General features: G+C 33.8%; 1 protein-coding gene across 1 annotated transcript in view; it reads left to right on the forward strand.

The window, feature by feature from the left end:
• The first annotated feature begins 11,888 nt into the window (after window positions 1–11,888).
• LOC137658043 (clumping factor A-like) overlaps window positions 11,889–12,500 on the forward strand; it is a 14,987-nt gene continuing 14,375 nt past the window's right edge. The window contains exon 1 of the mRNA XM_068392758.1: window positions 11,889–11,970. Within this exon, the coding sequence (XP_068248859.1) occupies window positions 11,889–11,970 (82 nt within the window). The remainder of the gene's footprint in view (window positions 11,971–12,500) is intronic.

The raw sequence follows: 12,500 nt of genomic DNA on the forward strand, positions 1-12,500 counted from the left end.
TATCCAACAAGATAGCGAGCTTATATACAAATAGTTTAGGGCACTAGCAGCACAAAAACTCCAACAATATTAAACACGCAATGGCAAGCTTAAACACTTTTTTTTTGCTATTAGTCTGGGAGAGAGCGAGAGATAAAAAGAAACAATAGCTATGAGTGTGTATGGAACACGTGCCGTAAAAGAAAAAATGCGCCCGTTTTTAGTCCACTGTAGGAAAAAGGCTTCAGACATGTCTTTATTCATATCTGGGGGCTGGCCAATTTCAACATCACACTGACCAATGCGGATTGGTAATGATGGGAGATTTTTTATCTGATTGCTCTAGGCAAATCAACCTAGTAAGTTTGCCCTGACTGGTACAGATTTACTGACCATGGTGATACACACACACACACACACACACACACACACACATATATATATATATATATATATATATATATATATATATATATATGTATGTATATATATGTATATATATATATGAATATATATATATATATATATATATATATATATATATATATATATATATATCTTCATCACCATCATCATCTCCTCCTACGCCTATTGACGCAAGGGGCCTCTGTTAGATTTCGCCAGTCGTCTCTATCTTGAGCTTTTAATTCAATACTTCTCCATTCTTCATCTCCTACTTCGCGCTTCATTGATTTAATATATATATATATATATATATATATACATATATATATATACATATATATATGTATATATATGTATGTATATATATATATATATATATATATATATATATATATATATATATATATATATATATATATATATAAATGATGCCTAAAAGAAATAGGTCACGAAGGAATAACTGCAAAAATTGTGCATCGCTATTCTGAATATTGTCCGTCTCTCCGACCATCCAGTATAAGTCACGGCAATTATCAGTGGTCATTTAGCGAATGGAAAATCATGCGTCCATTCCATGCGAAAAGGGAACTATTAGGTATGAAATTCCAATCCTGATTTTACATTAAAGATTCGGGTGGAAAACGTTTTACGCTGAAACGCTCCTGCGGCCATGACATACTTGCACGTGGAGGAACGTTTGGATAATCATTTTGTTTTTTTCTTTGATATTTATAAAACGTTATGAGAGAATGAGGTCACGTATCATCATTTATTATTATTATTATTATTATTATTATTATTATCATTACTTGCTAAACTGCAACCCTAGTTGGAAAAGCAGGATGCTATAAGCCCGTGGGCTCCAACAAGGAAAATAGCCCAGTGAGGAAAGGAAATAAGGAAACTACAAGAGAAGTAATTACCAATTAAAACAACATATTTGAAGAACAGCAATAACATTAAAATAAATCTTTCATATATAAACTATAAAAACTTAAAAAACAAGAGGAAGAGAAATAGGATAGAATAGTGTGCTCGAGTGTACCCTCAAGCAAGAGAACTCTACCCCAAGACTGAAAGACCATGGTACAGAGGCTATGGCGCTGTCCAAGACCAGAGAACGATGGTTTGATTTTGGATAATAATCTTGTTTTTTCCTTTGATTCTTATTTAGAATTATTACAGAATGAGGTCACATTATAGGCATTAGCTTATATACTAGTGTACGCTACCCGTCCAAAATCAGGGCTAAATATTTAGATAGATATACACACGCACGCACATGCGCGCGCACACACAGATTTAACTATTACCATCCCATCCACCTGTTCCAAACTACAACAGGATGGTTCGGCAATTTGTGGGAGATTGCGATTTCCAAGTGTACCTCTCAGGGCACCCCCCTTCTCACCAGTATATGACTACTCCTTCTCGCCCCAAGCCGAGTGATGGGGAAAATCCGAGTAATCATAGGCTCAGCGTGAAAGGAAAGAAATATATTTATATACATAGCCAGGCACGTGTTCTTCATTATACAGGGCAGGATATTAATCTCTATGTTTATAAAGCGTAAAGGATTTTTAAGGCTTCAAGCCTTCTAATTATCACTAATATTATATGAAGTCTTCATTTGATTATAATCCTCATATTGAGCAAAAGGCTTTCATGTCTTTACATCTTTAATGAAAGGCGTAATTATACATTATATTGGTGAACTGTAATTTGTATACACATAGGAACATACAAATATTCGTACATATGAACACACAGACATATATATATATATATATATATATATATATATATATATATATATATATACACACACACACACAGCAACAAATGCAGCCAGTTCTAGTCCACTGCAGGACAAAGGCTTCAGACATGTCCTCAGTCATGTCTTTGGTTTGGCCATTTTCATCACCATGCTGGCCACAGTGGATTGGTGATGGTGGAGACTTAGTCATATCGTTCATAGCAAACCAAACTATAGTCCATTTCTTTTAGCGAGACAGATTTGCACCGACTCGCAGCGGTGCCCTTTTTGCTGGGAAAGGTTTCCTGATCGCTGATTGGTTGGACAAGATAATTCTAACCAATCAGCGATGAGGAAACTTTTCCGAGCTAAAAGGGCACCGCTGCGAGTCGGTGCAAATCTGTCTCGCTAAAAGAAATGAACTATAGTATGGCTGGTCCTGACTAGTATAACTGCTGATCAGGGCTATACATAAACCATTTTACCACTTTAAGTTGTCCTCCCTTGGAAAGGGAATATATATATATATATATATACATATATATATATATATATATATATATATATATATATATATATATATATATATTTATATATATATATATACAGTATATATATATGTATATATATATATATATATATATATATACTGTATTTATATATTTATATATGTATATATATACATATATATACATATATATATGTATATATATGTGTCTGTATATATATATATATATATATGTGTATATATATATATGTCTGTATATATATATATATATATATATATATATATATATATATATATATATATATATATATATATATATACATACATGCATATATATTAAATTTAAAGATCTTATACAGTTTTGAACTTTGTCTTCGCCATTATTTCATTTTCTCCATCCCTTTGTTTCGTTATATTTTTCCCTTATCCTTAATTGCTGTTTGCACCTTCAATTTTTACTTTCAGGTGCAAAAGGAGTAATTAGTATTTTTTTAGTCATTCGTGTTGCTTTTAAGTGTGGGTCACTTTACATTCTTCTATTTTGAACCTAAATTTTCAGTTGATCATCCGAGAACTATTATCATGGTTTCATTTTCGATAACTTTTGATAACTTCTCTTTTATCAATTCTCCCTCAATTAGTGATTCGTGTTATTCAACCAAGATCAATCAAGAAAGAATGTAGAATGTATTATTTTCGAATGTATAGTTGATATCACATCCTTTTACATTTTTTACAGACCCTTTTCACGAATTACATACAGATAACAACTGACTGAATTAAAAACCTAATGTTGAATAAGATAAAAATCTAATAATTGATTACTTTTTAGAAGACTCAATTTCAGCCAGACTATTATTATTATTATTATTATTATTATTATTATTATTATTATTATTATTTGCTAAGCTACAACTCTAGTTGGAAAATCAGGATGCTATAAGCCCAGGGGCTCTAACAGGGAAAATAGCCCAGTGAGGAAAGGAAAGAAGGAAAAATAAAATATTTCAATAACAGTAACATCGAAATAAATATTCCATATATAAACTGTAAAAAAATGTAACAAAACAAGAGGAAGAGACATTAGATAGAATAGTGTGCCCGATCTATGATAAGTAAAGACACATAATAACTCATTGAATTAAGAAACTAATACTAAATAAAATAAACAAACTAATCATTAATTACTTTTTTAGGGGAAGGATGAAGTTTAGCCAAGTTACCAGTCTATTATTATTATTATTATTATTATTATTATTATTATTATTATTATTACTTGCTAAGCTACAACTCTAGTTGGAAAAGCAGGATGCTATAAGCCCAAGAGTATTATTATTATTCTTCTTATTATTATCATTATGAATTATTATTATTATTATTATTATTATTATTACTTGCTAAGCTACGACCCTAATTGGAAAAGCAAGATGCTATAAGCCCAGGGGCTTATCTTCTTTTCCAATTACGGTTGTAGCTTAGCAAGTAGTAGTAATAATAATAATAATAATAATTCATAATGATGATAATAAGAAGAATAATAATAATACTCTTGAACTTATAGCATCCTGCTTTTCCAACTAGAGTTGTAGCTTAGCAAGTAGTAGTAATAATAATAATAATAATAATAATAATACTCTTGGGCTTATAGGATCCTGTTTTTCCAATTAGGGTGGTAGCTTAGCAAGTAGTAGTAGTAATAATAACACTAATTCTTGGGATCAGCATTCAACGAAGACTGGCAGCAGCTATTCATCGCGGATATTGGTAATATTGGTCTTCCCATCAGCCGTCCAATATCCGTCATTGTCAATTATCAACGGTTGATTGGCCGAAGGAAATTCAATCGATAGCAGGGGAAAAATTCAAACAATCTGATAAATGGGACGAAGGATAAGAAAACGGATGATATTGAATTTTTAGATATAAATTAGGGATTGGATCTTGTGGTTGCTAAGGGCTGCGACATGTTCATGTTCATGTATGATTTAACTAAACATTAAAACTTGTAAAAAATGCATGTATAAATACATTTATAGGCTCATAATTACGCTTACAGATATATAAATATACAACAGTATGGTTGTTTATACACAGCCGTAAACACACACACCCATACATATATATCCTTGTATGAAAATATGTAGAAGTATGTGTTTTATTCGGTAAGATTAATGACCTTTTTAAGAGTACTATGACTGTCATAAATTGTGCGCGAACATTGAACTCTGTTACGTGTGACGTGTGTTAAGTCTGATAGGTGACGTGTTGTAAGCCTATTGGTGAGAGTATATTTCCATCGCAGTGGAGATTTCCACAAAATCTAGCAATTCAGCATATTGACAGAACAACATTACATTTACTTCTTCCTAGGGGTAAGCAGTACCACTCGAGCGATCACAAGAACAAGGTACTCATGTGAGGAGTATCGGGCTGTGTAAAGTGTATGCACGAACCTTTTTATAATAAATTGAAAAAAACCTATGTTCCTACGTCGCACTATCCGTCGACATGGGACATATCTATCTATTTATCTATCTATCTATGTGTATATATATATATATATATATATATATATATATATATATATCATCATCATCATCTTAAGTAGTTCACTGTAGGACAAAGACCTTAGACAAATCCTTTCACTCGCGTTTGTATATGATCTTTCTATGACAGTTTATACCCGCAAATGTTTTTAATTCGTCAATCCATCGTCTTCTCTTCCTTCCCCTGCTTCTTTTACAATATCTAGGGACCTATTCTTTTCTTCTCAAAGTCCATTTATTATTTGTCATTCTCATTAAATGTCTTGCCCATGTCATTTTTTTTTTTCTTACATGTTAGAATATCCTCTACTCTAGTTTCTTCTCGTATCAATGTTGCTCTTTTTCTGTCTCTTTGCGTTATTCCCATCACTATTCTTTCCATAGTTCTTTGAGTATATAACCAGGAATTTCCACAACACAAGAGCCGAAATGGTTTGTAACTAGAAATACACAACAATTGCGAAAATTGAATTAAAAAAAATCCATATGATTTTGGTGGATATCTCGCTTGATATTTATTTTTGGTTATTAGCTCAGTATCGAAGACAATATAACATGGAGTTTTTTTTTATTTAATTTTCGTAATTGTTGTGTAATTCTTCTTTGTCTACCATCGACTCCACATAGAAGTGGGAAAAGATGTAGACAAAGAAGAATTACATAACAATTACGAAAATTAAACAAAAAAAACTCCATATTATATTGTCTTTGATATTGAGCTAATAACCAAAAATAAATATCATGTGAGATATCAACCGGAATGAATCATTATTCCATTTTGGTTTCATTAAAGTTCTCCATCTCATGCATTAAATAAATGGATGGTCATAAGTACCTAAGAGTTAACGTTTTCTAATTTAGAGCCGTTATGGGAAACCGAATGGCTTCGCAAATCGCTTTAATAGCTCCTCCTTATCTTGGCCACGACTTCCAGATGCAATTTCGCAACGCTTTTAATGCAGTATTACTGCTACAAGACCGAGATAGTATTTTAACTTATTCTTCTCATTATTTTACCAAGTTGGACAAGACGAGATCAGACTTAAGTGAGTATAGGAATGTGATACCTGGTGCTCCTTAGGGCAGTGTTCTTGGCCCATTACTTTTCATACTGTATACACATGACATGCGGTTTGGTCTGGATCAAGCTCGTTGCATATGCAGATGATGCTACTCTCTTTGCATCAATTCCATCTCCTGGATGTAGATCTGGGGTTGCTTAATCCCTTAATAGAGATCTAGCTAAAATTGGTGTATGGTGCAAATTATGGGGTATGAAGTTGAATCCTAACAAAACTCAAAGTATGATTGTAAGTAGGTCAAGGGCAGTGGCTCCTCAACATCCGGATCTCGATGTGACCCATATCTTATGGCAGACGAGGCTTGTTGAAATTGTTATTATTGGTTACGCTTCTTTTCTTTTATTTTTTCCGATTGATTGATTGATTTTGAGCTTTATGGCGTCCTGATATGGATTGCCATTGGCTTTTTGAAACTATTATTATTGCTTATATATATTTATTTTCTTTCACTTTTTCGATTGATTGATTGATTTTGAATTTTATGGCGTCCCGACATCGAAGGTCATTGATCCTGATATAGTTATAAATAAAGATTAAAACTAAATTCAATTTAAAACCATAAAACCAAAGATGTCCTTATAGAAGTTGAATTAGCTTTTTGAAGGTCTGACTCTGAACTTGTATTGTACAGTAGATTATATACGAAATTGGTTTAACTTGAGTATTTCATATGAGTATTTGATACTCACTAGAGAGAGAGAGAGAGAGAGAGAGAGAGAGAGAGAGAGAGAGAGAGAGAGAGAGAGAGATCTTGAAAATCTATATGAAAAAAAGAATCTGAAATGCATATCAAAGGAAAATCTATTTTACAACGAGAGAGAGAGAGAGAGAGAGAGAGAGAGAGAGAGAGAGAGAGAGAGAGAGAGAGAGAGAGAGAGATAAATTTGCTAAAACTGATGAGTTTCAGTGTTTGAGGGAATCGTACATTGAAAATGAATGTTGGCAAGAGAAGGGTTATAAACGTCGAATGGAAGTCATGAAAGTGGAACGTAGAATATTAACATGAAAGATGAAAATATTATCTGTTTTTTTTTTATCTTTTTTAAATATTAGAAAAAGAGTTACCTGTTAATGCAAAAGGAGAAATGAGGTGAACGAAGAACTTAAATACGACCTTTTCGCTGAAACATATTAAGCTTATTTGTATGGTTGGACGCATAAATTCCTGGTACACTTCGATCTGAAGAAGTGCTCCCACCCACACCCTAACTGCGCGGAGCGTTCCTGTGTTTAGGCCCCCCCCCCCCCCCACCACCACCACCTCTGCAATCTCTCCCTTCGCTTTGGCGCTTTCTGATTAATGAAAAGATAGTAATAATCTTTTCAAATCATGGGCCATTGGATCTGGTAACCAAACGTCCTTTTGTAGCCCAGTCACGAAGATAAACAAGGTTAAACTAGGGGGGCACCTAGTAGAGCGCAGACTTCCGCTGCGGTAGCTTATTTCTCGACTTTTTGCTAGACATTGACCTTGACCTTTGACCTTAACATGTATTAATTGGTATGGAATTTCATGCACTCGATTATGAACCAATTATAAAGTCTCTGTGACAACGATGCCCAAACTTATGGCTGATTACGTGAATTGGGCATTTTGTTTGACCTTGACCCTGACATTTGACCTTGACCTTCGAATATTTAATTATTTCCAGCTTTTTTACATAGCAGTTAATCTTTGCAAGTTTCATTTCTGTATGACTAAAATTGTTCCCAGGAAGCTGTTTACAAACAAAAACACATACATACAAATAAACACACAAACAATGGGTAAAACATAACCTCCTTCAAACTTCGTTGCCGGAAGTAATAAAGAAAGAATGATAAAATGATATAAATATCCGTAAAGAAAGAGAATAATAAATGCAAGTAATCTTGGGACTGCAAAGAGATAATAGAGGTAATATTATTGAATTTTAATGTTAGGGGGACCTTGATGATATTGGCATAATGAGTAAAATAATAAGAATTGGAAGCTTTCGGGAATGAAAATCTATATACGGTGAGAGATAAGGAATGAAAGGATGAAAAATTCCCTTGCTGACAATATGAATCAATAGGGTTTCGAGAAAGTTTCTTTTTATGTCGAAAGAAAAATGAAAGATAGGATTGAAGTTTTTTATGATTCGTAAGTTTTATGACACCGAGCAAGAAGAAATGGAAGAAATAGATGGCCTAGATTGCCCCTAAGAGAGTTCATAAATATATGGCCGTATAATCAAGGTGGGTAACCATTCTCTAATATATAGCATAGCTTATGCGTTGAAAGTTTTATACTTATACATATACTTAGACTTACACTTATACTTGATTCTTCCGTAAAATCTGGAGCATCATTTTGTCATTTCTTACCAACTATAGTCAATTCTTTTTAGTGAGGCAGATTTACACCGACTTGCAGGGGTGCCCTTTAAGCTCGGAAAAGTTTCCTGTTCGCTGATTGGTTGGACGAGATAATTCTAACCAATCAGATAGCAGGAATATTTTCCGAGCTGAAAGGGCACCGCTGCGAGTCAGTGCAAATGCACCTCATTAAAAAAAAAAAAATGAGTTTAGTGTACTTGTGCCGTCAAAAATGACGTGTAAATATTTAGACAGATATGCACACACACCTAGATTCAACCCTTCCCCCTCCCTTTCCTAACTACAACCCGCTGGTTCGAGAATTTGTGAGAGAGCCGTGCCCTTTCACAGAGTATGACTACTCCTCTCCTTAGTGAGCGTAACAGAAAAGAAACGTATATATATATATATATATATATATATATATATATATATAGGCACATACACACACCCATATATATATATATATATATATATATATATATATATATATATAGGTGTGTGTGCGTATCCCTTATTTCCTTTCCCCACTGGGCTATTTTTCCTGTCGGAGCTTACCTAGTGATAATAATAATAATAATAATAATATATATATATGTGTGTATATATATATATATATATATATATATATATATATATATATGTGTGTGTGTGTGTGTGTGTGTGTGTGTGTTTGTTTGTTTGTATAATTATATAATATGAAGGGGATTCCAGAAACCAAATCCTTTTTCAGTAAAGTTTCTCTTTGCTATGATTCTTTTTTTTTTTTTTGACAAATCTGTTGAAACAGATCCCTTAAAAATCCAAAATTCCTCCTTTCCAACAAATTTCCCTTGAAACAGAAAGATATCCTCTTCGAGATTGCCTTCAATATCAATTAAAATTAAAACTTCCACCGATTGCATCTTCGAATAGACAATTACTCCGGAAACTAAAGCCATTAGGTTAAACGAAGAGTTTAATTTTTTTCTTCTGAGACATGGGCGTTCTATTAGTTCAAGCAACTGCATTAGACAAAAATGTATCAAGATTAGTTTTTTATACTTGATGAATTAATTGCCTCGTTTATTACTTCTCTCATTACAGTAATCTTAATAGTTGGAACTACTTCTTAATTTTCTAATTATTAATAGGCTTAATTGTTAGTATTATGAGTTTTATCTTCTTTTCTCTTAAGGACATTGCCATCAATATTTCTGAGCTTTCTTGGTTTTGTAATTTGAATTCATTTTTTACATTGAATGAACTAGATGGACCTTAATAGAAGGTCACACACACCTATCTATCTATCTATCTAATTTATATTATTATTATTATTATTATTATTATTTTTATTATTATTATTATTATTACCACTACTTAAGCTGCAACCCTAATTGTAAGAGCTGAATGCTATAAGCCTTACAAGGGCTCCAACATGGATAGTAGCCTTGTGAGGAAAGGAAATATGAACACAGATAGAATAATCTGCCTGAATGTACTCTCAAGCAAGAAAACTCTAACCTAAGGCAGTGAAAGACCATCTAACAGAGGCTATGGCACTGCCAAAAACTGGAAAACAATGGTTAGATTTTTTAGTGTCTTCCTAGACGAGGTGCTTACCATAACAAAAGAGTCGTTTCTATCATTACCACGATAAATGTAGCCACTGAATAATTACAGTTACGTAGTTAACCCCTTGAGTGAAGAAGAATTTTTCAGTTATCTTAGTGGTGCCAGGTGTGTGAAGAAAGAGCAGAATGTGTAAAGAATATGCGAGGCTATTTGTTGTGCGTGTGGGTAAAGGAAAAATGAGTCGCAGTCAGAGAGGGATCCAATGTAGTACTGTGTGGCCCAATAACTCTCTAGCGGTAGTATCTCAATGGGTGGCTGGTGCTTTAGCCTACCTACTCCCTGCCTCTCTCTCTCTCTCTCTCTCTCTCTCTCTCTCTCTCTCTCTCTCTCTCTCTCTCTCTCTCTCTCTATATATATATATATATATATATATATATATATATATTATATATTCATATATAAATATATATATATATATATATATATATATATATATATATATATATATATTTCTTTCCTGTCACGCTGAGGGGTCTCTCCCTGTCTTTTGGGTAGGGGAGAGGGAGTAGTTGTACCCTAGTTAGAGGGGGTTCCCCGAGAGTTACACTCGAGACCCACAATCTCAGAGAGAGAGAGAGAGAGAGAGAGAGAGAGAGAGAGAGAGAGAGAGAGAGAGAGGTGTAACTTAGAGACTTTATAAGGTAACAGTTGAACTTAGAGACTGTACAGGATAATAGTTGAACTTAGAGTCTGAACAGGGTAACAGTGGAAAATATCTGGGAATATATGAAAGAAATACGTGTAGTGAGAAGTGGACCAGCAGATGAGGTGTGTCGAAAGGAGAAAAATCGTGGTGGGACAGACAAGCGCAATAGTCAATTAAAAGAAAATCAAGGCCATTCAAGGACTGGAAAATAAAGCATGCACAGAGTGCAGAAGAACAGTACGGAGAAGAGGAAAAAGATTCTAGGAGGAAAGTATGTAGGTAGAACTCTATGGCAATTGAATGAAAGGCTAGAAACACGGGAAGGAGAAAAGGATATGTATAAGATTTCAAACATGAAGGAAATGCAAAGACAGGATTTAGGGTAACTGCCAGTCATCAGGGATAGTGATGGAAATATATTGCATAGGGATGATGACATTAAGAGGAGATGGAGAGAATATTTTGAACAACTATTGAATCCTGGAGAGAGAGGAGGTGAGAGAAACACAAAGGGTGGAAGGCCCAGTGATACAGATATGAAATACAGTAGTGAAGTAGCCATTGAGTAAAATGTAAAATGGTAAAGCACCCGGTTCATCAGAGTTTCATATTGAAATGGTCAAGATATTAGATACAGAGGGGAAAATTGGATATGTGAAGGTACACTATTCTATTTTGTTTCTCTTCCTCTTGTTATTTTGAAGTTTTTATCCTCTTGTTATTTTCAGGGGTCAATAGTTTATTATGAAAGATTGATTTTAATGTTATTATTGTTCTTAAAATTTTCCTGTAAGTTTTCCTCGTTTGCTTTCCTCATTGGGCTATTTTCCTTGTTGGGGCCCTTGGGGTCATAGCTTCCTGCATTTCCAACTATGGTTGTAGCTTAGCAAGTAATAATAATAATAATAATAATAATAATAATAATAATAATAATAATAATAATAATATGGGAAGAGGAAATAATGCCTAAAGTCTGGGTGGGAAGTTAGATGGCATCTATGTTTAAGCAGAGATGATGTCATGGGATGTGGCAACTACAGAGGATAAAAATGAAAAAGAACATGGTTTCAAAGTTATTGAGAAAGTATTACACTGTTAGAAAAAAATCCCCGTAATTTTAACCGGAAATTCTCCGTAAAAATTTACTGTTCTCAAGCGTATTTCAGTCAAATACAGGCGACCGCAATTTTACCTTACGTTGTCATTATCTTTTACGGGTTGGTGACCGTAATATCACTATTTTACGTACATATATCGGTTTTTAAAACGGTAAAAATCCTGGAATAAATGTTGCCAGACATTTACCGTTATTTTAATACACATTTTTAACAGTGTATATGAGAGATTGAGAGAGATTGTAAAGATTAGGAAACAGCAGTATGAATTCATGAGGGGGAGAGGGACTGCGGATGTTATCTTTGTAGTAATGCAGCTTCAGGGAAAAAAAAAAACTGGAAGGAAGCCAGAAGTTCTTAAGTGCTTTTTGTAGATCTAGAGCAGTGGTTCCCAAACTTTTTTCTGTCAACACCCCCCCCCCCCCCCCCCCTGCACCCAGTCCAACCATCCAGATTTCCCGCCCAGCCTTCATGCCCACTCACCTGCCTCAGAAATGGGTATGACATTC

This window comes from Palaemon carinicauda, chromosome 18 (assembly GCF_036898095.1).
Source record: "Palaemon carinicauda isolate YSFRI2023 chromosome 18, ASM3689809v2, whole genome shotgun sequence".
Lineage (NCBI taxonomy): Eukaryota > Metazoa > Arthropoda > Malacostraca > Decapoda > Palaemonidae > Palaemon > Palaemon carinicauda.